Raw genomic sequence first — 27,977 nt, forward strand, 5'->3', positions numbered from 1 at the left:
CAGCGGCTCGGTGAAGTCGTCCGACAACGGCGTCAGTGAGACCAGGGTCACAGTGTGAAGTGTGGCGTTGGCCGGCCTTGGTGCAGTCCAGCTGTGTTGTCGTGGTTTTTCTTCTTTTACAGCACAGAACACATAGTTCCCAGTACTGCAGGTCAAGGAAACTGAAGTCCTTGGTGTCCCTGAGACTTCCAACCGGAGGCAAGCTCTACTACAAGCCCTTTGAGAACTTTCTCAAACAGGATACACCCTTTGCTCTCTTTTAAGGCAGAAACAGAAACTGCAGGCCAACCCAGCAAAGCAACACAGCAAAGAGGCAGTACTCCTCCAGCTCTTCAGCTCTTCTCCTTGGCAGAGGTTCCTCTTGATTCCAGAAAGGTTCTAAAAGTCTGGGGTTTTGGGTCCAATACTTCCTTTTCCTTCTCCCATCCATTACACTTGTCAGGTTCTCCTTCATGTCCTCTATTTGTTTTAGTCCATTCATGTAACTTCTTCCCCATCTCAACCTCTTCCTCATCGCTACCTTTAAAAAAAAAAAAAAAAAACAGAATAGTCAAAACAGAAAATGTTACTTGGTTGCAACCATCAGTTTGCAGCATGTATTGCTGTAGATTCACATTCTTGCCGCCTAGTGTTGGGATTGGAATGTTATATGTTTTCTTCAAAGAATTAGTTTCAATTTTGAAGCAGGCCTCGAAAAATCATAAAAATGTTACTAGACCTGTAGGTTGAGCAGCTTGAATAATCTACTCGGTCTAACTGTAATGTACTTGACCCGAAAACGGGTCTCAAATTGTGTGATCCTAGGCAAATATTGTATTTTACACTTGCCTTTTTCTTCATTCTCACATAAGAGTGCACCTTCAGATATGTGAGTTGAGTATTTCTGCTGTAAAAAAATCCTCTTTTGTTTGATTAAATACACTTAACGTTTGCCCCATATATAATAAAACTAGCCCACATAGAGGGTACACATGATGCATGCATGACTTGCCTCTTAGTTTTCAAATAGCTTTGCCATCAAGGCAGGCGTGTTTCTCAGTTTATGTTTAAACACTCACTTTTAATAAATATATTACTAAAGCATGATGTGGTAGCACACTGTCATTTACATTGGAGAGATGCAAAACTACACATTTGATTAACTTTACACTTGTAGGTGCTTAATATGCAAAAGTAGTAAACTTACTCAAAAGCATAACAGTAAACTTACACTTGTAGATTTACTCATGCTTTGTAAATAGGCCCCACCATTTTCAGAGGCTTAAACAAGGTCTGTGGCAACAACACAGACTATAAATACAGTATGGTGGAAGCCCAGCCCCGACTATTTCCAAACTAAAGAGTAATAAGCTATGGAGCTTTTCTGATCCCCATGACTTTGTGACAACATGCCAAGTGCAAATCCATTTCCTTAATGACAATACAAAGTAAAAAGTTTGGCGAAATCAGAGAGCACTAAAGCAGGCCCAGAAGTCAGAGTTGGTTTGATTTTTTATTCCAAATGCATGTTCAGCTTCACTAGACCAGTACAATGGTTCACAGGTATCTTTTCGAACATACTCTTGCAAAGGTTTTGTCATTTCAGCATAACCTAGAATCCTCTGCCTGCAGTACCCTGCCATTCCCAAGAAGGTATGTACCTGGGAGACAGTTACAGGGCAGGACAACTTACAGATGGCGTCAACTTGGTAGAAGGACAGGTGGTGCTTGCTAGCAGATATTTCATGACCAAGGTATCACACTTAAGAGAAGGCAGAACTGTAATTTTTCTTTATAAGCCTTGTGCTCTTTCTAAGCCAATTCAGTGAAGAGAGAGACTCTGTACTGCTTGCACTGACCTAGAGTAACATTTGCCATATTTAATAAGAGTAGAACCTGGAGGGAAAACTAATGTGTCTGAATCCTTTCTTAGGGCTTGGGAAAAGATTTAAGGAGAATCTACAAATGCTTGAGGGAGTCAGGTCCATTAAAACAGACACCCTTGGAATGTGAAAAAGAGGAGCTACTGCCTCTCCTTTTGTATTGCAATGGAAAAGAAAACAGAACAAAGGTCAACCACAGTGAACTATTGAGCACTGGCTAGGGTGCAATAGAGCACAGTAGCAGGAATGGGGACTACAAGGAAGTATGGGTTATCTGATGGACAAGGAAATAGCATTGTGCTCCATGCTGCACTGCTGCTTTGTGGACTTCAAGGCAGCTTTCGATCAGGTCCCAAAAGGCATTTTGTGGTCCAAATTACAAAAATGGGGGATCCCCCACAAAGCTTTTGAAGGCAATAATTGAGCTGTATACTGACACCTGGGTTTGCATTAAATTGGGAGATGGTGTCTCACTTTCCAGGAAAATCCCTACATTTTGTGGTGTGAAGCAGGGATGCATATTAGGTCCCCTGCTTTTCAACTTGTTTATTGCGTATCTGGTCTTGATGCCACCAACTGTCACCTTCCCAAGATTGGTGTTCATGGATTATCAATTTGCTATATGCTGACATCCTGCCAATGCTCAGCCATACAAGGGTATGTCTTCAGCAGCTGCTGCTTATTCAACTATTCACCTATACGGTCACTTACAACCTGGAGGTGAATTTGAAGAAAAAAAAGGTTGTTACATTTGGCAGAAAAGAACATCTGGGTAGTGACTGGTTTTACAACAGCAGTAAAATCTCCTCAGAATGATCTTACAAGTATCTGGGGGTCCATGTCAATGCCAGAGTCTGCTTTGTGAAACAGCGAAAAGCGGTTGAAATCAAAGCCCTGGCTCTACAGGTGTCCCTTTCGAATCTACCCAAATCCCTTCAGAGGCCAAGCCTTTCTCCTCTGTTGGAAGTTATGCGAGCCAAGATCGCTCCCTCACTGTCCTATGGTTGGAAAATCCAGATGGACAAGGATAGCAGCATGTTGAATAATTTAGTCACCAAAATCTATAAGAGGGTTTTCCGGTTGCCAGAACTTTCATCTCCTGTCCAGATCAGACTTGAATTTGGTCTTCCAGACCAGTTGGCAGCCGGTGCTGGTGCTTATCTCAAACTGTGCCAATCAATCACGGTTCTTGTAGAGCACGGCTTATCACCCGAAGGGTCTCAAAGTGTCTTATGGGGAGAGGAAGGTAGCAGATCAGTTGAAGAGCCAGGTCTTGAGGTCCTTCATGAACTGGATCAGCGAGGGGGAGAGGAAGGCGTGTTCCAGGTCTGCGCAGCGAGGTATGAGAAGGCTCTTCCTCCAGCTGAGTTCTTGAGAATCTTTGGGGAGGTGGGGCGGCAAGGGCCAGCTGGATGGAGCAGAGTTGTCTGGAGGGCATGTAAAATGAGAGGCGGTGGTTAAGGGAGGCAGGTCCAATGTTGTGTAGTGCCATGTATGTGTGCGTGAGGAGTTTAAGCTCCTCACTTCTCCTTTAGCTATAGAGGGCAAAGTAGGCAACTCAGATTATCTATTATGGTCTGAAATTAGCTCTAGTGGGACAAAGTAATCACACTATCACTTCCTTGAAGATTGCCTTATGTTATTGAATGTGAAAGATCTTTGGACCTGTAATCTGACCCATTAAACATTTAGAATAGGTATCAAGAAAAGTGTTCAGGTATGGTCATTCAGATAGAGCCCTCCTTGCTAAGCGTAGGCATGCCTGGGCAGTACTCAATACATATCAGCCAGCCGCCCTAGCCAGATACCTTGTGTGTGCTTACATTTACTAGAAGGAAAAATGTAACGGCCTTCAAGCTAGGGAACTGGACTTTTTTTAAAACACCTACCCAGCTGGCGGCAGCCTGAGGGTGGATTAACCTGTAAGGGTTGTGGAGGCTGGGAGGAATCTCTTGAACATGTGGTGTGCCTCTGCCCAGCACTACTGGAGGAATATAGATCAAGGCTGCAGGGAGAGTGGAATAAGTAGGGTCGTTCACACGTGTCAACAAGCTATAATTGCGTCATTAGGACCTTATAATACGATGCTGAATGTTTTGTTGACCAAATCAATCATCACTGCGTTAAACATGCTTAACTGTATTTTTACGTTGTTGATTTCAGTAATCACACAGTGCAATATCTTCTACATGTCTATACCATCAGTTGGGTTGTAACATCAGGTTCCATTTCATTCTATGCTACTAATGATGTGCAGTTCTACCCTACCACGGTCATAATTGCTATGCATACCAGTGTCCTTTGGAATCTAATTATTATCAATAACAAGTAACTCCTTGTAGTCTGTCTTTATGACCCCCTACTGCTGATTGCACTGTTCGACAGAAGTGGCTTTTTTTTTTTTTTTTTTTAAACCAAAATAATGATTTTAAAGTTTTATGGTTTGAGAGTTTTTATATTATCATAAAATTTTGTTTACCCACTATTTTTTTAAAACTGTATTGGATTTTAATATCTGTACGATAAAGTGTATATATTTCACTTTGTTAATAGCCCTATGGTTTTGGACGAACCCGTCAACGCTGGCTCTCCACGCCTTCCGTACCAGGAGAATACTCATGTTATATCATCAATAGGTACTAAAACTCCCTTGTTGAATCAAATTGACTATTACAGGGTGGGTCCTTTCTTCCACCTTGGGTTTTAACTGGCCCTGGTGTATTCGCTGTAGCTTCTTCTGAGAGTCAACTTTCACATTGAAGAGATGAATCCCATGTCATTGGTCTTCATGGACGCAGTGTGGACGGTACCTGTGAAATTAATTCTGTTAAATAAGGGAATATGAATACCTTGTCTGCTTCCTCTGAAGGTTGTCTAACTCACACATATTAATGTAAGTACTTCACCATCTTGTTGTTGAGGTACATACTAGAATCACCCCACTCGTGTGGGGTACAAAACACAATACAATTCAATTTAACAATATGACCCTGTCTAACACATTTGTTGGATAAGTTGAGCTAAACAGAAAGGAATGCTCATCACTAATAGGTCCAACAGAAATGGACACAGGATCAGTAATAGGATAGGGAACTCTTGGATTGTAAATACTGATTATGTGTATGGACATGCCTGAAAGGAGTAAAGAAGGGAATTAGGAGGTTTTGAAAGCCAAGTGGCTTACGCCTGTGCCAATAAGGCAAATAGTACATTTACCAACAATGGCAATTCACATTGGGGCCGTTCTGATATACTGGTATTAGGGTACATATAACACAGTCAGAACCTCTTGGGCTGTCATAAAATTCAGGGCAAAGATTCTCTGCAATTTGATGATATCGGGTTGGTCTGGAAGCCCAGGTACATTAGTAATTAGTACATTAGTAATGGGACATTCTTGTTTCAAATACTGCAGCTGACTACAAGCAAAGAACCTCCTATGCTCAGTGCCTCTTCTTGGCCCCTTCTGTTCCCTCTCCCAATACTTCCACCTCCCTGTCCTTCCCAATTTGTGAGGCTCCTGAGCTGACCCTTTCATTTCCCTGCGCCAATTTATGCAATTTCAAAGACAATAAGTTAAATTGAATATGCTCTTTCTTTCACTCCTGTGAGGATACACAACGATTGGTGACTATTACCAGTTCTGCTAGCATCTTAGTTTGCCATCCAATACATACGGTGGTCAACTGACATTTGGTAATAATACCTGTGCAAAATCAGCACTTACAGCTTCCTGAGCCAAATACCTTTCAAACACATTCTTACATCTGTACAAATAATGAGCTTGTGCATCACGCCTATTTTGCTTGCAATTCAAGACATTAGTTGAATCAGTTCTTACCAATTATACCTCCTTAATCACATACAACAACAAAAAACTTTCTTCGCAGCATCTAGTTCCCCGTCCTTCCATGGGCCCACATTCGGCCAATGGGCATTTTCCCCATCAGTCTGTCCTTAACTTCAATCAACATCACCAATTGCAATAACTGAGTCACATCTGCCCAGTTGGGCAGCCTATATACCTCAAACACACACTGTAGTTCTTCTGGGAACTTTGTAAGACTTTCCCAAATATTGGGGGGGGGGGGGGAGAGGAGAGGGGAGCGCAATGTTTCCACTGGGCTGACCGGCGAAAATGTCATAATACGACGGGGTGAGGCTGCTGTCAAGCCACTGTATTGGCGATCTTGGCGCCAATGTCACAGAGATCGTAATCAGGCCCTTTGTCCTCTCTCCAGCAATCAGGGGCAATGAAATCTGTTTGGAAACACGGAAGTGGTAACACAATTACTGCAAAATACAAACAAATCTTAGAATAACAAATATTTGGTTATCAATGCATGTCCTGAATCTAAATGTATATAGTAAAGATCTATAAATATTTTGAAAGTGTAACTTGAATTATTATTCAAAACAAACCTGCCTCTCATTATACTTTGAAACAATAAAATGCTACCCTAAGGCTATAAAATACTTCTAAGAAACAGAAAAAAAAAAAAAAAGGAAGAAGAAGGACAGGAGATATATAACATTCTAAAAATATATATAAATACAAATACAAAACAGTGAGTCTCATTTTATTCGATGTAACCTATCTCTCCCATCTCAACCATACGAACTATGTTAATATATAGAGTCCCCAACCCCACAACAAACATCACTGTAAACTGCTGTGATTCCATCGCATTCATAAGCCTTCAGCATCCTCCCCTCATCATACGCCTTCAGCATCCTCCCCTCATCATACTTGGGAGAACTCAACCCTGATTTGATCAATTTAACAAGTCCAACACAAAAGTGCTACCAGACAATGTTGAATCCTTAGGCCCAGCCTACAGGTGAATGGCCAAACACACTCAAAGGGCCATACTCTCAACACCATTTCACCACACTGGGAACGTCAAAATAAAATTCACATCCATCCTACCATTGGTCAAGCACATACCATCGACTTCACTGTCTCCTCTGCTGAATCTCACAACTCGTTCATCAAAAATCCTACACATTGTCCTAAAAACAGAAATGCAGCAATAATAGCAAGCTGATCGACTCTCTTGAACAATCAGTTACTTGTGACCTTGAGCTTTTGTCTCTAAACAAACAATGCTATTACGTAAAATAGCCCTTACCATCTTGGATAAATGTATTCCAGTAGAAAATATCGACCAAATGGTTCAACAAATTTCAAGCGATCAGAGACGCACATGGTGGGACATTTTATTCACATTTATTAAGAAAATAAGATCCTAATGGCAAATTTATATTATTTATTATGACATACATGGACATAAATATCTTAAACTTTATTTTAACTTCAAAAAAAACCTCCATAGCTTGCAGCCCATAAAAGCTTACATAAGCCAGAATCACAACCACTCGATTTCCTTTGGCGCCTTCTACCTTGTAAAAAGATCATGTGAACATGAAACTGACAGACGAGCAACAGTGAAGATTAAATAGAATGCAAACAATGAGAGGTATGCTTACCCTTCATATTTCAGGGTAACCCTGTCCTGGTGAGACACAAGGAGAACTAGAAACCCAGCACAGCTTTTGAGACTTTTCTGCTGCACAGTGGTTTTGGAATCTGTAGAGATTATTCGATACCGAAAACAATATTACCCTTCACAAAATATCAAGTGATGCTACATTTTACACCCATCTGAGGACGAATTTATTAAGCAGGGACTGAAACCTAAAAAACCATCCGCAACAACATCTTTGGCAGATCAAAGAACTGTGACCCTCTAGGACATTCAGAAGAAGTGGATCCTGCAACAGATAGGTTAAACATTGTCTCATAGTAGTTTATCTCTCATCTTCTCTCCCCAGCACACAGATGTGTTGGAGAGGGAGTGCCGTTTCTGCCAAACTGCACTCCGAAATATGACACGAGTATACGTATCTGTAGATAAAAATAACAAGTTACAATAAAACTCAGTTGCAAGCACTGCGACCAGATAAACTGGCAATCAGTTCTATTTGGTTCCTATGAAGTGTTGTTTATATTAACCATGGCTGCTTTTCTTAACAAAGGCACGAAAAGGAAGCATAATAGTCTCCAATATTGCCCTAAAACAAAATCTCCAGTACATTACTAGCAATTCAGGCATATGCTTCCAAAGTAAATATGAAAACTATATAAATGTTAATGTATATTGCTCATCCAGGCTGTTTCCTGACAAGTGCTGTAATGTTTGCGCTTAGTCTCAATTGGTGACACCCAATGAATAAAACAGTCCCTCTGATCATACTGTATTTTTATTGCACATGTATACAACTAATGTTATGCCTGTCAATGGCACTAATATAACAGTTTTCTACACAAACTAGTCTGCTGCTGGTATCTGGAGAGATGTTTTTTTTGCAAGGTGGGTACTCAGTAAAAGATGTGATTCAGTTTACCAGGAAATCACATTTATCTTCAAAAGCGTAATTTTGCAAGGAAATATGTGATTAGGCTCTGCCCTTGAGAGAACACTCACCTAATTTGTTTCGCATTCATCAGAGGTAGGCTGCCATCTGGCGGTTTTATACCAGCAAAACCAGTATTTTAATGTCCCTGACGGTAAAAAAAAATTAAGAAAATAACCTAACACTGGTATTTTATCAGTACATACTTTAAACAGCGAATGTAAGAAAAAACGTTAAAAGCGCTCCATAGCTTCTTTAATGATGCCCGAGTGATAATCAGAGTAAGCAACGGCCATGTTAAAATGAATGTCGACGATTTATTATAGTTTTACCTAACTATCACGTATGGGCCTTTGCAGAATCTTAAAACGTGAACGATGGAAAGTATCCTTCTGTGACAGCCCTGCCCCAAGCCCAGATCCGTAGCCCCAGTTTATCCTTTAGAGAACACATCAGACTTGGGTTCTCTTCAAAGTGTTGATATACAGCTATAGCGTTCAACTACAGGTAATAAGCAGCTGTGCATTTCGGTTTTGGTATATTCCCCAAAACGCTGTATACCTCGTATTTTGAATACAAACAATATAATACAATATAAAAAAAATAAAACAGCCAGCCCTCCTAATCAACCATAATCCACCAGAAGTGACGTTTACCATACCGGAAGTTTACGCCGACTCCATAACAACCGCTCTGAACCTGTGGGCGCAAATGTCGGGCTGACAAGCGGCTCAGAGAATTTACAACCACAGGTGCCGTTCAAAGGAAAATCCCCGCAGAGACAATGCCCGCCGCTTCCCTCACCCTTCACGGTAAGAAGACTTAAATTTGCGATGCAATCCTCTTTCTTTCATAGTAGCTACTGATCTACATTCTACGCGACCTACGCCGAATATGCCCCTCTGTCGGATCCTGCATTTTATGTGATAGTGGCACAGAAGTCCGATTAGTTCCCACCTTAGCGAGCTTCGGATTGGTGTAAAATCGAGTGGGGACCAATTAGATGACGCTTCCCATTGATGTGTAGGGCGGACATTTCAGAAGCACCAATGAAAATGGTCTCTTATTATTATAGTTGCGGCGTTTCTGATTTAATAATGTTATCGGAAATCTACACTTACCAACGTTTTATTTATCATTGTTCATTATTATTGTTTTTACTTTTTTTTACAACAAGAGTGGTATTTGTCTGGTGCTGCAAGTGACTACTCTCTGCGGTCGCAGAGATACTAGGATATGATCCCGTGGTAAGATCATCGGGGCCACTGGGGCGGAGAGCTCCCCATGGTAGAGTATAGGAAAAAATCAAAAAGTTTATTATACTTTTTAAAAAAAACGACCTCACGATTAACTACGTTTTGAATTAAATACTTATTTCAAATATGTTAAATTATAATTATTTTTAGAACCTTTATTAATAAAATAAATCCGACCTAAAGTAAAATGTTTATATTTATGCTTATTTAAAAGCACAGAAAGATATGTAGAAACAATTAAAATTATTTAAATTATATTTTTTACAAATTAAAATTGCATTTATTTTTAAATTAAAGAGTTATTTGAATAGTTTATCATAAAATAATTTTGTTGAAAATTATTACATTTTTAACACACACATTATTTTCTCTTGGAGGGTGTTGCAGTATCAGTAGTTGGCCAAGTGTGTTATTTGGCTTACTACTACAACTACCTTTTGGCTGTAGTAACTTTACACTCGTAAATTTGATTCCACACCCTGTGTCAGTGGGTGCAGACACGTAAGTCAACATTTTTTATTAACTCTACACTTGGAAATGGTGAATAGCCAAGAGTCGTAAAGTTACTCAAAAGTGTAAGAGTAAACTCAACATCTAGATTTATTCAGGTGTAAGTTTACCAAGGTGAATATCCCCCCACCCTTCCAGTAGGCAGTTTATTAGGACCTGCAGTGGTTGACTAAATTAAAGTCCTTTGTTAGCGAGCGGCATTTGGCTTATTTCTTCAGGAATTCCTTGCCTATTGAGTTGGTAATGGTTTATTGCTGTGGACTGGTACAAACCTGGGTGATGGTCATGACCGTTAGCAGGTTTGTCTTATGTGACTGTGAGTGTGTGAAAGCTTAATTAATTTCTAATCATTTTGCATTTATTATGGATTAAGAATTTGCATGGAATTAGGCTAACATGGAAAATAATGTGCAACTTGGAAAATGTGTCCACTTGAGTGGTCACCATAAAACGTTATTGTTTAGTGAATGCATATTATTATTAGTTGTTGCGTACATGTAGAGAAAAACGTGTTAGTATGTCACATTAACAAGTTCATGTTATGTATTTGGTTTATTAACCTTAGGCCATAATATGGCGAGGGTTGGGCCTAGTTTGCAAAACCTCATGTCAAGCTGCAATGTTTAATAAAATAGTGGGAAATGTATGACAAGAAAATGAATGCTTCATTGTTCACAATGTGCTGACCAAACAATTTGCAGATGTCTTTAACTTTCTCAAAGATATAAATTTTAACTTGCGGCGTGAGATTGAAATGTTACCAGTAACCAACAATGGATGCATTGACTAGAGTATGGATTGCAACAAAGGAGATACCTGACGATGGGAACAGGAGAAGAGGAGCCAATCATCGACGTGTGAAAAACAGTTTAGTTATATCTTAGATTTGAGTTTTAGTTTCCATTGGATCAACTGTAGACGTACAATTTTTTTGACCAATGATGATATTGGAAGATGCTTTAGGAAATTCTAACTTAGCCTGACTGCGGAGAGAGTTCGGTGCCATTTTTTGCCATTCTTTTAATTTGCGCACTGTCTTATTCTGTTTGAGGAGCTGAACAGTTCCTGATGACTTTATTCCCTAATTTTATGTTATTGCTTAAATTGTTAATGAAATGCTGATCTTTTAGAAGTTGCTTCCTAAATGGTTCAGATAGCTTAGAGCCCACTGTGTCTGAGCCATTCCCTTTTACTGTCCCGTTACTAAAACTGACCAGATGGATGTCCAGCTGACGAAGAGAATCACAATTTGTTGATCGCATTGAGGAGAGGTATAACAGAATACTGTAGTTTTGTTGAAGATTTCGTTCCTTAAATTTCTATGTACCAACTGCTAAATTTGATAGAGCCATAGCTAGATGTTTTCTATATTAACTTTTAACTAAATTACTGTTGCATGAAGTCCAAACATGCTATTCTAATCAGAGTGTTAGTAAAAAATCCAAATGCTGATGAATGTTATTGAGAGTTTATTGTTCACCTGCTGAAACTGGATGTATGTCATTTCTGCTGCACAGTTATTGTTACTATTGGTTTGTAATGTGACTCTTGACTGCTTAATTGTGAATGCTTTAGTTAAATTGAGATTGTTGTGTATGTTGTTGTCATTAGATTTGGTTGTGAGGAGAGATGGTGTAAGGATGGATGAGATTCCTCTAAGCGCACTCAAAAGATCCATCAAACCTCTAACGTGTCCCTCTAACGTGTCCCCTTATAAATAAATTATAAAAGACCAAATAAGGTCAGATGCGCTCACAGTTTCTGGTAGCAGAGTCGGATGGTTTGTCTCCTTAAGAGGACACCATCATTCTTTCAGTTTGTTGTTTGACCACAATTTGGTAGCACAGTATGGCACCTTAAGAGGACACCATCATTTTTCCAGGTGGTCATCTTTCAGTTTTGGACAGTCGGATGGTTCATCTCCTTAAGAGGATTAGTATTTCCCTGTTTGATAAAAGAGTCGGATGGTTTGTCCCTGTGAAGCATAATTGGAAGAAAAGGTAGGCGAAAAGGATTTTGGGATTGAAATTTACTTCCTGATTCGATTGAAATAGCATAAATTACAGAAGATGAAATTTTTCAAAGCTTTAAAGAGTGCCCCAGGGGGAGATGCCTTAATTCCAGCTAGAATAGGAAAAGTGACACTGCGAGAAGGTACACCCACCTATATTGTAATAGAAGAACAAGGTGCTGCGCCATGTCTTTGGCTGAAACAATGGTGCAAAGAAACGGAGAGAGACAGGAGCTTAGCATTCCCTGCCCATGGAACATTTAATTTGAGAATTTTCGAGCATTTGAGGAGAGTACTGTATGATTCGAAACCTCTTCTGAGACCTGCACAGTTTGAAGCTTTAGCCATTTGGGAATTAGTGGCCAAACAGCAACAGAAATTTGAGAGGAGAATGAGAAAGGCTGAGAAGACTTTAGCTGAGGCGAGATGGGATAGTGAGCAGAAATTTTTGAGACCTGAGACTTTACAGGGAATTAAGTTGTTTCATGCAGTTACACAAGAGAACGAGAGTGAGGCTAGAAAAAGTACAAAGAAGAGGGATTCCTATCCTTCTGATGACAAAGAGCAGAGGTCAACCGAGTCTAGAAAAAATGTGACACTTGATCAGGATTCGGATGATGACAAGTTTATTTTGTAATTATTGAGAAATCGTCCCCCATCGTATGCAGCACATGAATCGGGTACAAGGGTTAGTGCAGACCCTACAGCTCCGATGTCTATTGAGTGGACACAGAGACAGATACAAGTTAGCCATAATGTCCCTACCACTTCTTCGATACAATTGCCTATGCTCCAGATTGACATACTGAGAATTTACCCAGATGTACCTATTATAGATACTACAAACTTACTAATGCCGACAGGACAGACTGCCCACGTGAGAACCATTTATCAGAAGCTGACATTGATCCAGATAGAGTCTACCCCAAATTTAATGACTCCAGGACAAACCCAGACGATCCAGAGGTACACCCCTATAACTGGGTCCCAGATGGAGATGTCTGCACTGACAAGTCAGAATACAGGAGTAATGTACCCCAGAGGTCCAAATGTCCGATAAAGTCCAGATGCTGTGTCTGCACTGGTTACCATTGGTCCGGTTATACCCTTGTTTGCCCAGGGACGTGATAAGAGCAGTGAACAGAAAGTACTGAATCTAAGCCAAGAAAGGGAGAGGTTCAATGAAAACGTAGGAATGATGACCGCTGATGAGACCAACCTTTGATCGAACAGGTCTGTTAATAGATTTGAGTTCTTTTAGGACTCCTCCAAATAATCAGGGAACATTCGATATAGGTTCCAATCCAAGCATGTTGACACCAGAGACCCCGAGCCTAATGTTACAACAAGTGCCAGGTGTAAGCAATAACAACATTTCATTACAAGGTTTGACAGCTCAGAAGTTGACTGGATGGTTGAAGAAGTTGAGTAGCACACAAGGAGATTCCAGTGGAGGAAGTGCTCTGAATTTGACCAGACTTATACTAGAAGCAGAAGACTTAATTGAAGAAACAATGGGAATAGACAGAATTGACTCATACCACGAAGAGGAGTTGTGTTATTTGTGCAAATTGATTACCAACAAAGCAGTAATAGTACATGAGAAATTAGCAGATCTGGCAGAGAAATATAATGTTGAAATTGAGAAAGCAAAGCATTTAAAGAGAAGTTACAGGTTAGCGTTTGACTCAAAGGATTTTGAGAACATAAAAATACCGGGAATTAGAGAATTAATTCAGAACATTCAAACACGGGGAGCATTAGAAAAGTGGGAAGGCAGATGGGTGAAGAAAAGAGACAAGAAGAAAAGGGATTCTGGGAATCTTACTGCAACTGTGTAGCAGATTGAGGACCCAATGAAAATATTACTTAAGAGAGATTCCAGGAGGGATTTTTGTTTACGTTCCTTTGAGCAGGAGAGACATATTATCGTTTACCAATGATTATCCCAGGTTGAGAGAGAAGCCAGTGGAATGGTATCAGCTAACGGATAGATTTGTGAAGCTCACCAAATGCTTGGAGGATTTGAACACCCTGTTAGAAATAGTAGTTCCTTTAGATTAATGGGTCGAATGCAAGGAGTGTAGATTGGCCAACAAGAGAACCTCAGAGAGATCCGGCTACAGGTGCACCATCTCCCGATGTAATGAAAAATTACTATAAGGTGATTGAATTTTTGAAGACGACAATTTTGGCCAAGAATCTCGATTGGCAGATAATAGACAGAACAGCTCAGGAAGGGAAAGAGTTGATACATATGTACTATGAGCGATTACTGCAGGTATTTAAACATTACAGTGGGACAGAAACAATTGAGCTGAAAGATATGATTAATTTTGTGTTCAGATTTGTTGAAGGGTTGAGACCTGAAATTAGCCAGATGATTGAGTCATTTGATTTGTTGACAAGCAAAGCCGATTAAGGAAGTGTTGCAGTATGCAAAGTACTGTAGTGATAAAATTGACTTGAAACAGAGAAAGTTGAAAGAAAAGGCAATGGTCTTGCAGATTAAAGTGGCACAATCAGGATTGCAGGGAAGCTTTCCGCAACAGCAATAAGGAAATGCGTGGTTACAAAACCAGATCAAAGATAGAGGTCGTGGTGGAATTGGAAATATGAACTGTGGTCCTGAGTGGAATATAGTTGTTATTCTGAATGACGTGCAAGGGATGAAGAGGATGTTACCTTGTCACTCTTGCGGAGGCCTCGGACATTGGAAGCGGGAGTGTCCGATGTTAATTCAGGAAGGTGTGGTACAGCAGACGAGCAAGATCAATTCTTTTCCAAACATGAGAGGACCAAGAATGAGAAGTCAAAATCAAAATTTCCAAAGTAATGTGAACCCGATGCAAGGTTTTCAGCCCATGGAGCAGATGCAAATGTTACGTTTGCAGATGCCCCAGTCACAGCAAATGCAACCCCAAGTCCAAATGGTTCCTAGGCAGCAGATTCCGATACCTCAAGCCCCACTGGAGCAGCAGTGGGCGATGCTTCCTCAGCAGGTCACAGATCAAAGGCTTAACCAGAGTAATAACACAATACACCAATACCCACTACACAGCGAGGATGAAGCGAACGATGACTGGGTGAGTGAGAGTTCAGATGAGGTGGAATGTGTTGTCGCGTGGGCTCTCATTATTCTAAATGAGACTACTGGATTTCTAGGTAGCAGGATCTATAACGGTGTGGGGGACTGAGTCTGACCCACGTGTAAAGAACTCTGTCACCCTAAATCTGGTTTTTGCTCCGGCTAACTAGCAGTGCCTCATTTCTCCCATGTGGAAGGAATGATTTGGCAGCCGAGCGCATGACATCTTTGGAACTTCTCAGGGAAGTCGTGGTTACTCAGATCCAAACCAACTCTCTTATTTCCAATATGATCTCATATACAAATGACAAAGACAGTATAAGTTTTATATAATGTTTTAATAAAACGACTGTATTTTAGATATTAAGGCGTGAGCCGCAATAACCAGAACGATACAACACAGTAGGATTGTAATAGTTACCAGGAGAGTAAAACATAAAAACAAAGCTATCATATTGTCAAACAGTTTCTACTCTCCCTCTGCTTGTTCTATCTAGAGCACAGCATGTTAAGCTTCTAGCTTGCCTATTAGAATCACTGTGGAGACATCAGCCCTCATACCTGAGCAAAGACCTGTGATCTTGGTTCAGCATCTGCAACGAGGCAGTCAGCGTCAAGTTGTGGTTCCCTGGTCGGAATCTCCCTCTTGCGTGTATTGGGACAAGGAAGTGATTTTATAACTAACATGTCACCGGGATCACAAAATGTCCCTACGCAGGAATGCCAAGTCTAAACTCTTACCACGTCTATCGGCAATGTACCAGACTGTATCCTTGACTGAAGCACAGAGTAAATATGTTATGGAGAACTCCAGTGCTGAAGTAGGCAAAACAGTGTGATATGAATAAAAAACAACACCGTAGAACTGGCTATTTGAAAAATAACAGTACGAAGCCTAATAAAAAGCATGTAGAGCAAAGTGCACAGAGGCTCTAAGCTGTCAGCAAATGAATAAAATATATTCAGGGAAAAATGCACAAAGGCCTAAAGCCTGAAGCTAAAGCGCAATGAATACCTAAAACTAACCACACTACACCCTCCCCTTGTCGGTAGCAAGTGGTTCCAATAATATAAAAGGATGCCCTAAATATAAACAATATCTAAAACAAGTATTTCGACAAGGTGAGAAGACAACAAAGTCATAAATTTAGGTAACATGTGAGCATAAAACCAAATTCAATATAGTGTCAATTTCGTAAAAATCCAGTCGTCAGACAGAAGCAATAGAACGCAGGAGTTCCTCCACTTCGATATATGTCAATATCGGAAGATCCACGCCACAAAGTGCCATGGAGCAGGTGTGATCCAAAGCCCCAAAACCATTCAGGGCGGCACCCCGTGCAGGGCCTATGAAAGAGACAATACCATCTTCCTCCAGGAAGGGAATCTCATAAACTGCCTCACGAAGCAAGCGCATCCGTAGTGCACAAGTCTGGGAATGAGCCCTAATCGGGAACATCAACAGATCAGTATCGACCATTGGAGGGCGCTGCAATGAGAGACAGAGAGCCAGTGCATGTTCAAACGAGCACCAAAGGCATCGAAACACGGGTTGCACACAATCCAAAACCGGTCTGAATGACAGAGACCAGTCGCACTCCAAATGTCCCAGGAGTGTTGCTCCAAAATGCTGCATCATGCGTTCACGACACAGCTGCGCTGATGGGAGCAGCAGTACAGGATCTCGTCGTGACGGGACAGCCATTGCGAAAAAATAGCAACAACAGCAAGACTCCAGCCAATAAAGCCAAAGTAATCGGGAAACCCCCAAAAATGCTTCTGAAAATAGAATGTATAGCCGAAGGTATCAAACCGAATATGGAAGAGAAGGTATGAGCAAAACCAACACCAACGACTTTGAAAAAATGTGCAATACCAGCGGTGCTGGATGCATTAAATATACGTCCCACAAGTTCACAGAAGTGATTCGGAAAGTTAGTATTCAAAAGGGACTGTATCTCCGCCGATGACCTTGCCACCTGAAGTGCGTAGGTCTCGCTAGCAGATGTAAGGGCCACATGCTTTTGAAACAATAAAGCTTTTAGCCGACTCAACTTGTCGAAATCAACCTTGGAAGTAGCAATATGAGGCCAGATGTCTGCTACCTCCCTAAATTGAGTGGGGGGAAACAACACATTCCCGCAGCACGTAACGGCCTTGTTGACAACGACGATGTAAACTATTCCGGCACGCATGCCACAGCAGCGTTCGCTGTTAAGAACAATGTAACTGCCGTTAGAAAGCACCTGGAAAGTGTTTTTAATAACCAGGACTGGAACTCCCTTCAGATAACAAGCTAAGTTAGCAATCGAAGCGTTACACGCCCCGTGCAAGGACAGCTGTTTACAAACCATTGAATGGCTGACAGAAGCTTCGCATTCGCTGCCGCTAAGAAAAACCTCCTTCAAACCATTAACACATCTGTACTGAAAGGGAAGGTCCCACACCTCGTATATGTAACTGTCTCCCAATAGTTCATATCTACCCACCGGAATGTGCTTCAAACACGAAGTAAATTGCAAAGTAGAGATAGGCAAATTAATAACCCCATGGATCAACCATTCAGCTGACGGAATCTCAGCTACCGTGAAAGGCAGTTTCTCTAATTTCTCAATATTTAACATAACATATGTCGCTTCCTTTTTAGCCATCAGTTGTTGTTGACGAGTCAAATTAAAAGAGATAAAGATCTCTCTGGCACGAATGTGCTGCCATGGAACGCGACCCGCCTTCAAGGTCTGAAGAGTCCAACCCAGCTGCATGATGGACCGCGTCTGACTCTGCCCATGATATAAAGAAGACATGTCCGATTTAATAATGTCAATGGCAGAGGAAACAATGCTGTCAATCGTGTAAACACGTTCAGAAAGGGTATGCATGCCATTATCAACAACAGACAAAGTCTGCATCAGATTTTCTTGATCAATCTGCCTCAACCGGGCTGCAGCCTCTTGTTGTGAAAGCTTCCAAATCTCATTATAAACCTCGTATAAGAACCTTTTCTTCCGTGGTACTCTGGGACCTGACAAAAAATCTTGTAAATCAGTATTATTAGACAGTAACATGAGATGTGACTTAACTGCATCCAGCGTGGATGACTTCAACCATTGCTGACAAAGCTTCCCCACACTGTATGTAGTTATAATATCAGCATGTTCTGGTGAAACGTAACAAGGGTCTGCCCTACTAGTCCTGAACCCCCCTGAAGAGGTGACAAAACGTTGATGACACATATTAGTGTCTACAGGCCATAATAACCACCCGCCTGGATGTAACGATGAAGTGTTAAGCGTACCATTCTGGACCCAATGTGTAAAGTCACTGAAAGTAGTATTCACATAGTGCTGCCAATTTTTTAATTTAGAAGGGACAGGTATACTAGGCAAAGTTAACTCCCTAATCGTCGCTAAGCCCAAACAGCTAGTCTGTTGTACTGTGTCATTGAGGAAAATCACCTGCACAGGGATAATACATGCTCTAAATAACGTGTCCCTGCCTTGCATTTGCCAATTTTTCGTACCCCAAACACTTTTCAAGTCAACAGTTTTGAACCAGTATTCATATCCCTCGACCGACAGTTTAGATACAAACAAATTGGAATACAGTAATTTAGTATCGATCAATAACATTTGCTTATTAGAATACAGTGTAACTTTAAAATAGTAGGACCTAGCATTACGTGGATCATGCCCAGCAAAATATGCAAATTTTTCATAATACGTTTTGGAACTCCCTTGTGGAGGAGTCGAGCAATGTTCCCATTGCACATAATTAAACATGGGCTTAGGGCTACTAGCTTTATGAATAAAGTGGTGTCCATAATAGTTGTAACAAAACATGTCACCATGATTATCTCTAAACTGGTAAGCATCTTCATCGTCATAGACAGTATAATATTGCAAATCCGTTAGCATAGAATCTACTGTCTTCACATCCCAATCATCAGAAACAATGCCAGGTATAACAATATCATTCATTGATAATTTGAGGACATACGGTATTTGAATCAATTCAGTGGGACCATATATATCAAACATTACTTTATCCCACACAATTCCATCCGGAACTGGTATAGCAGAAATGTTCACTGTGGACAAGTCTCTTCGAACCATATGAGACGAAAAATGTGGTTTTAACACAGTCTCCACGTGCTCAATGTCAGATCGATCAGGAAGAAAATGACCATGTATTATCAGAAAAAAAGTAACCACAAATCCCAACCATAATAAAATAGTCATCACGGCCAAAAACAGCCAAAAATAGTTCCAAGGAAAAACAAAATATGTTCGTTTAAGCCATCCCAGCAGCCGTCGTGGACCGTGGACAGAAGACATCGAAGACGAGGAGCCGGACCCATCATTATCAGCGTCGTTGAAGCAGCCAGAAGCAGTTCTAGCAAAAGGTGCAACTGTGAACGAAGAAGCAGATGGAGGCTCTCGCCGTGGCACGCTATTAACCACATGTTCAGAAACGTCAGTAGAACGTACAGCAATTTGATCACAAGATTCCATATTAATCGCCGTCGGTGGAACAATCGCAAGATCATCATCCTCCCTCCCCAAGGTCGGAGAGGAAACAGTGTCGGTGAAAATCACCTGCAGCGGGACTTCTTCCCCAGTAGTGAGAGGGATTCCGGAACTACTGGGTGTCCCTCTTGGTCTGCTGTGCAGAATCTGCCACATGTTGTAACTTGACATTATCAATGGAAACAAAGCGATTTCCTTTGGCCCCTCGCAGCGGCGGTAAAATCACAGTTCTCGTGCCGCTTACACCTAACACAGGGACAGGTTCTCGATAAGAAGGACCAAATTCTTTTTTAACTGCGACCTTTTCACGCACTAGATCCCCAATCCTGGGTATCCAACCAGTAGGTGTTACTGGCTCATCCTTAATTCCTGAGGAGGCAGCACTGGCAGAAGAGTTATCTTCACGGAATTGTTGTAAATCCTGCAAAACAGTGACACGATCATTTATGTCAAAGGGCGTATCTGCCGCCTCCACACCAGGACCATCTAGATCAGGAACATACATTTGTGTTCCAAACAGGCACTCATATGAAGTACGACCCCCCAGTGACCTTCTAGGCAAGTTATTAAGTGCTCTCTGTACTCCATATAGGTGGGCTAGCCAACCACGACCCGTACCTATAACTCTGGCCGTTAAGGACTGCTTTAAATCACGATTTAAACGCTCCACGACAGAATTTCCCTCGGGATGAAATGGAGACGAGAATTGGAGTTGGACCCCCAACGAAGCCATGGTGTCCCTGAATGCCTTAGAGGCAAAAGCAGGGCCCTGGTCCGAATGAAAAGCCGCAACTGCAAATATATCGACAAAGATGCGCAAATCTTTAATAACAGTTCGAGCGTCAGCCGAGCGTTGTGGCCATACCCATACAAATCTGGAGCACGAATCTACAGCAACCAATATATATTTGTATGCACTATCTGGTGTCAGCGGACCACAATGATCCAAGTACACACACTGTAATGGTTTATTTGAAATCAGAAGGGGCGTCTGCTGCGGGCGTCTAGCCGACGATGCTTTAATTTGTTGACAAACGTCACAACAAAGGACATATTGCTTTGTCTCTTTATAGAGACCAGGCCACCAGTAACGAGCCTGTAAAAGTGAAATTGTGGCAGCCACCCCAGCATGTGCAGAAGCCACCCCCTCATGTGCTGCAGAAATCAATCGAGGTCTCTCAATTTTATTGGGAATTTCACGTACACCAATGCCTGGAATTGTAACAGTAGCATTTAGCGCACCATTCAAGCAGTAACTATATTTTGAAGGAAATCCTTTAGGAAAGGGCGTGCCATCAGCCGTAGCCTTTATGGCAGCCGAAATTTCTGTGTCTGGTTTGGAACTCGAACGAGTCACTGCGGCCACAGTGGCGACAGCCACTGCCGATTTCGCGGCTTCATCAGCCAAAGTATTCCCAGCAACGTGTATTCCAACGCGCTGGTGTCCAAGTGTATGCACAACATGGACTTTAGGAAGCGTTTCCTTCAGATCCGCAACCTTACCCCACAACATTTTATGCTTAATGGTGTTGCCTTTAGAATCTCTAAACCCATTCATCTTCCAATAGTGTAGATATTCGTTGAAAGACTGCACACAGTAGTAGGAGTCACAGACCAGCAAGGTTAAAAGTGCCGGATCCGCGTGCTCCAACGCTAACAATAGAGCTTTGAGCTCAGCCAGCTGTGCCGTGCAATCTCCCAAGGTTTTAGTATAAGTATGTCGGGGGCAGAACACTTCCCCCTCCATAGTGCCGCTCACCACCGCACATGCAGCAGAATACTGTTGTTTAGTCCCAACCGCTGGTTGCGCAGAGCCATCAGTATACATGACCACTTCATATTGGTCAATAGGCAATGTACCAGCAGGAACAGGTTATTCTATTTCGTATTGAAGAAATTCTTGAGTCTGCAGTTTAGGGTCAAATGCATAATCTACATCAATGGCTGTCAAAGACGTAGCCCATTGTATCCATCGCGGGTGTAAAGCTTTCGAATTAGGAACACTCGCTTTTGTAACAGCCTCTAAGGCCGGAACCGGGGAAACGACAACTATGTGTTGACCCTGGGCCAGCGGTCTTTCTTTAATAACAGCCATCTGTACTGCAGTGAGAATTTTCTCAGTTTGTGCAAAACGTTGCTCTGCAGCTGAATACAAGTGAGACTTGTATGCAATCGGGACAGTCTCCCCTTCATTAAAGGTGACATAAGTAAACCCAACAGCCCCAGGTATCACCCTGATCACTAAATGTGTCTTATTGTCCCGTGTGTGTAAGTGTTTAACTGCTAAAAGATCACTCTGTAATTCTCGCAGTATGTGTGTATGTTCAATCGTCCAAAATGTACTCGAAAAATTCGGGCGAATCAACTCGTATAAGGGTTTTATACGCGTTGCATAATCAGGAATGTAAGTTCTGCCAAAATTCAGAAACCCCAACAATGACTGGAGCTTCCGAACCGTATTAGGAGGCTGCAATAAAGCACATTTCTCCCAAAAATGTGGCGCTAAGCTCTTGCCCTCACTCGACAACTCATATCCCAGGAAAATGACGCTGAGGAAGGCAATCTTTGATTTCTTAAAATTAAACTTATAGCCAATATCAGCAAACCCCACAACAATGCACGATACACGCCTTAGATGTTGCAGAATCTCATCAACTGTCAGATATATGTCATCAACATATGATAATGCTTCAGGGTCGAACTCATGCAGCATTTCAGTTACACGAGCCGAAAACAGTCCTGGGCTATTCTTATACCCCTGAGGCAAACGAAAAAAAAAATTCTGAGAGCCAAACGCAATGAAACAGGTATAGTCCCGACTCTCGGGCGCTATATTCTGGCAGAAAAATCCATTCGAGATATCTAATGTTGTCTTGTATTTTTTACGCACTATATTATTCATAAGCGCTGCGCTGTGTGAATTCTGTATTGCATATGTGCGTGTATGACTATTCAAATGTCGGTAATCCACCACTATCCTATATGAATGGTCCGGTTTAGCAACCGGAAACAAGGGATTATTCATTGGCGAGACACAGGGCTCAATTACACCCTGATACTCCAATTGTGTAAGAATGTTTCTAACCGATGCCCTAGCTTCAAATTTGATAGGATATTGCGGTTGTGGCTGAGGTTCGCCCTTTATCGGAATTACATGATAAGGTGATTGTCTGTCCCACCCCACGTTATTTCTATACAAGGCGGGAGCCTGTGCTAGAGCCCATGATTTACTATAGGACTCCGCGAGTTCTCTTGGAACAAGTGGTGAGAAGGAAGGTGTAATAACCTCCTCCCCAACTGGACAGTCGCGAACAAAGTCAGGTGGCCAATCTTGTTCGGCCAACAGAACATCATATGATTTTACCACATGGTCCCAAAAAATGGCGTTTATAACACGGTCAATGTCCCCTTCCAATCGCAGAGTCACTTCATATACTCTATCAGGATCAGAGACACGCATATCCGCCGTTTCGACTTGTATGAAGTCATCAGTTGCTTTCACCTCCAGATGCTCTAGAAGACTCCGGCGAACTATCGTGACCTCTGCCGCGCTGTCTAACAGTGCTAACGCCCATGTCTTGTTCGTCAAGAGAACTCTCTTCTTGAGCGGCATGTCTAACTGAGACAGCTGCCACTTTCTTCTTCTTAAATTGCTGTTTTTGTTGCAGCGGTTTCTCTTCTTGTTTAATAGAAACCTCCGCTGAGCGTTGTGAATCCTGTCTCGGTTTCACGTACTCCGTACTCCGTCCTCCGCTCTGACCGCCCACCTCTCTCACTTCTCTTTTCCGAGGAGTCCTGAAAGGAACGAGATTGGCGTGTATCAGTATATTGATATCTATCAGGCGTCTTCAAAGTATCCCTATTCCTGAGATTATACTTATTCTGTGGGGTCTCCGGTTGCGGAGACTGCCCACCATCTTTCTTAGGTGTTTGCTGTTTCTTTTCCCAGCGCTTTTTCGAACCCTCAGGTTGTTGCTGTTTAGCATTTTCTTTATTATTTTTACCCTGTAACTGGGGTTTTTGTGGTCTAGCCCCTAGGCTATCACGACCAATACTAGAATATGTTTCCGCTATTATTCTCGGAAGCTCCCGCTCCTGATTCAGCAGCGGTACATCCCGAAGACGCATACGCACTGCTAGTGCTACTGCCTCTCCTTTGAGATTACTCAAAATAATAGAAGAAACTGTGGCAAAGTTGCCCAGCAACTGCATGCCCAAATCCAAGGCAGGGGCAGCCCCATATTCATCCTGAATCTGTTTAAGTACGTCTGGTAAATTAGCTAATGTTGGTGTACCGTGTGCCGTAGTGTAGAGCGCGGCAAACACCGTGCCCCAGGTATTACAAAGGTCCACCGGAGGAACCATCCCGTACGGCAAACACATCGTCAAAATTCTATGTTTATCCTGAGGTCCCGTATGGGGAAATACTGCTTCCAGCGTATTAATTTTTTGCGCCAGCCAAAACGGAGTCTCCTCTCGTTTAGCCGGTACTTTACCCATAACTGAGTGTACAGTGGCCGGATTAATACCCGGAACCACAGCCTGTGGGTGCGCTGGAGCAGCACGCGCTGCATTCGTATTTAATGTCTGCATTACAAACTGAACTAATCGTCTATATGTAGCCGTTAATTCTGTATATAAACGACGAACTTCAACCACTGCCAATTGAGCAACCGCAGGATGTGGTGTATATGTAGCCAATAAAGGCCAGGTAGGACCATCATTACTCAGTGGACCTAACCTAACTTGTGCTATTGAGTGTGGGAGGGCGCCATCAAGCCAATTATGGTGTTCTTGATAAGATAGAGGTATTTCTGAATAAGCGTAAGCCCTGTGTTGTCCAGGGACATTCGCAACTGTGTATTCGTGAAAAGTATTTGTTCCCCCATCCACTGCTGGAAATGCGACCCAAGACTAAAAAAGTTCCGTTCTATAGGCTGCATGGGCGTCCACCACAAAAGTGACTGGACCCCCCTGGACTGTTAGTCCATGTGTCAATAGATGTCCCGTGAGCGGATGTCGCATATTAATTGCTATGTTCACTACATTAGGATTCGCCATTTTATAAAAAACGGCTGCAGGTCAGAGAAGGCACACCAATATCGGGGTGTTTTCCTTTCAAAGTTCAAGCTTGAACAACCAACCACTAAGCAATAGGAAGCACCTATGCCGTGGCGGCGGAAACGCTCAGCCCCACGGACGTCTCCGTATACGGAACCGAGGAGTCAAAATATATATGAGACCAAGAGAGTCAGTCGGACCTAATCATTAGAGCCAGACTAAACGTTGGCGACGCCATGTCGCGTGGGCTCTCATTATTCTAAATGAGACTACTGGATTTCTAGGTAGCAGGATCTATAACGGTGTGGGGGACTGAGTCTGACCCACATGTAAAGAACTCTGTCACCCTAAATCCGGTTTTTGCTCCGGCTAACTAGCAGTGCCTCATTTCTCCCATGTGGAAGGAATGATTTGGCAGCCGAGCGCATGACATCTTTGGAACTTCTCAGGGAAGTCGTGGTTACTCAGATCCAAACCAACTCTCTTATTTCCAATATGATCTCATATACAAATGACAAAGACAGTATAAGTTTTATATAATGTTTTAATAAAACAACTGTATTTTAGATATTAAGGCGTGAACCGCAATAACCAGAACGATACAACACAGTAGGATTGTAATAGTTACCAGGAGAGTAAAACATAAAAACAAAGCTATCATATTGTCAAACAGTTTCTACTCTCCCTCTGCTTGTTCTATCTAGAGCACAGCATGTTAAGCTTCTAGCTTGCCTATTAGAATCACTGTGGAGACATCAGCCCTCATACCTGAGCAAAGACCTGTGATCTTGGTTCAGCATCTGCAACGAGGCAGTCAGCGTCAAGTTGTGGTTCCCTGGTCGGAATCTCCCTCTTGCGTGTATTGGGACAAGGAAGTGATTTTATAACTAACATGTCACCGGGATCACAAAATGTCCCTACGCAGGAATGCCAAGTCTAAACTCTTACCACGTCTATCGGCAATGTACCAGACTGTATCCTTGACTGAAGCACAGAGTAAATATGTTATGGAGAACTCCAGTGCTGAAGTAGGCAAAACAGTGTGATATGAATAAAAAACAACACCGTAGAACTGGCTATTTGAAAAATAACAGTACGAAGCCTAATAAAAAGCATGTAGAGCAAAGTGCACAGAGGCTCTAAGCTGTCAGCAAATGAATAAAATATATTCAGGGCAAAATGCACAAAGGCCTAAAGCCTGAAGCTAAAGCGCAATGAATACGTAAAACTAACCACACTACAGTGTGTTAGCAGCTTCGTTAGAAGTAGGTCAGAAGGGTCCCTATGTGAAGGGGAAATTTATGGGTCACTAAGTCTCATTTGTAGTTGACACAGGAGCTACACGCTCTATAGTGAGGACTGCAGAAGTTCCAAACTTACCACTTTCAGGGCAAACAGTACAGGTCGTAGGAGTTGCAAACCAGTATTTGACAAACCCGATTACAGAACCAGTTCAGGTTAAAATTGGAAACTTTAAAGGATTACACAAATCTGTAGTTTGTGATTCAAGTCCGGTATCCTTACTAGGAAGAGACTTGCTATGCAAAACAAGATGTTTGATCACTTATTTGAATGATGGCATTGCCATCCAGACTAACAGTGATGATGAAGATGACTTGCCTGTAGGAACAGATTGTGACACAGTGAATGAAGAGTACCCATTGATCAGTTTCTTCCCAGTCTTTACAATACGAGATCTGACCTCTGATTTACAGGGGACAGTTCAAATGAAAGTGTGTGATTTTACAGGAAAAGACATTGGCCTAATCAAAGGTGTTGAGCCTGTTAAGGTCCCAGTCAAGCCAAATGCAATTTTTCCCCAGATACCCCAGTGCCACATGGCACAGTACACAATTGAAGGGATTGCACCTATAATTGCAGAATTCGTAAACCAAGGGGTTTTAAAGGAAGTACTGAGTAGCCCATGTAACTCACCAATAATGGGTTTACTGAAACCCTGTAGGAAATTTCAGATTGTTCAGGATTTGAGGAAAGTAAATTACATTGTGATTAAATGTTGTCCCGTGGTGCCAAATCCAGCAGTGATACTGTTTCAGATCCCAGGCGATGCTGAATGGTTCACCGTAGTGGACCTGTCACAAGCATTTTTTTCTGTACCTCTTCATGAGGATAGCCAATTTCTCTTTTGCTTAAATTGTTGGACAGAGTCTACTGTTGGTGCAGAATTCCTCAAAGGTTTTCAGAGTCGCCATCCATTTTCAATCGGATACTGAAGAAGAATCTGGAGTCATTGGAATTTTCCTTTACAATCGATGTTGGTACAGTACATTGATGACCTTTTGATTGCTTCAAAGCCAAGAGAGGCATGCAAGTATGATACTATTGCCTTGTTAAATCACTTGGGAAAGAATGGACATAAAGTGTCCCTGGCAAAATTACAGTACTGTCAAAAAGAAGTAAAGTATTTGGGTCACCAAATTGAAAAGGGAGCTAGGAAATTTTCCAGGGAGAGGATTACAGCTATATTACAGATGAATCCCCCTGTCACACAGAGAGATGTCAGAATGTTTCTGGGAATGGTAAACTTTTGTTGCCAGTGGATTCCCAACTTTTCAGTAATTTCAAAGCCATTGCAGAAGCTGACTCACAAAGAAGTTACTGATCCTTTAGTGTTGGATCAAGCCTGTATAAAAGCTTTTATTGAGTTGACAGAGTCTGTGCAAAGCTCCATCTTTGGGATTGCCTGACTACACAAAACCCTTCATGATGTTTTGTCATGAGCGTAATGCATGTTCTATGTCTGTTTTGACACAAGTCCATGGTGGTGTAAACCGCCCGTAGCATATTTTTCAGCTACTTTGGACCCAGTCGCAGCAGCACTACCAGGCTGTTTGCACACAGTAGCAGCGGTTGGACTGACCCTCACTTAATGAGAGCATTGTGATGGGACATCCTCTAACTGTTATGTTCCCTCACGCCATTGAAGTTTTGCTTACTCAAACTAAGACCCAACATTTAACCAATGCCAGACTGACCTGATACGAGACCGTAATCCTGGGGTCTCCGAATGTAACATTGAAAAGGTGTACAGTGCTTGACCCAGCAACTTTGCTTCCAAATGAAAATGTTGAAATTAATAAATTGAAGGAAGTTGAACATGACTGTCTGAAAATAACTGATTTGTGCACAAAACCAAGACCTGACATTAAGGATACTCGATTGGAAGAAAGCGCCCAAATTATTTTTGTTGATGGTTCCTGTTTCTGGGATAACTTGGGAACATTA

The 27,977-nt window shown here is 41.9% G+C and overlaps 1 protein-coding gene and 1 long non-coding RNA gene across 3 annotated transcripts in view; one reads left to right on the forward strand and one right to left on the reverse strand.

Moving 5' to 3' along the window:
* Positions 1–1,488: 1,488 nt before the first annotated feature.
* On the reverse strand, positions 1,489–9,044 carry LOC138249821 (uncharacterized). The gene is made up of 3 exons (XR_011194847.1): positions 8,941–9,044; positions 8,351–8,427; positions 1,489–6,122 (listed from the first exon to the last, which is right to left on the reverse strand). It is a non-coding gene; the product is annotated as an uncharacterized lncRNA (long non-coding RNA).
* ANKRD42 (ankyrin repeat domain 42) overlaps positions 8,932–27,977 on the forward strand; it is a 241,548-nt gene continuing 222,502 nt past the window's right edge. Inside the window, exon 1 of one of the 2 annotated variants that reach the window (XM_069203944.1) lies at positions 8,932–9,091. In XM_069203944.1, coding sequence (XP_069060045.1) covers positions 9,064–9,091 — 28 coding nt within the window. In that variant the 5' untranslated portion in view covers positions 8,932–9,063. The remainder of the gene's footprint in view (positions 9,092–27,977) is intronic. The other variant, XM_069203945.1, reaches the window with a different exon arrangement.

The sequence above is a fragment of the Pleurodeles waltl genome, chromosome 8 (assembly GCF_031143425.1).
Source record: "Pleurodeles waltl isolate 20211129_DDA chromosome 8, aPleWal1.hap1.20221129, whole genome shotgun sequence".
In the NCBI taxonomy this organism is placed as follows: domain Eukaryota; kingdom Metazoa; phylum Chordata; class Amphibia; order Caudata; family Salamandridae; genus Pleurodeles; species Pleurodeles waltl.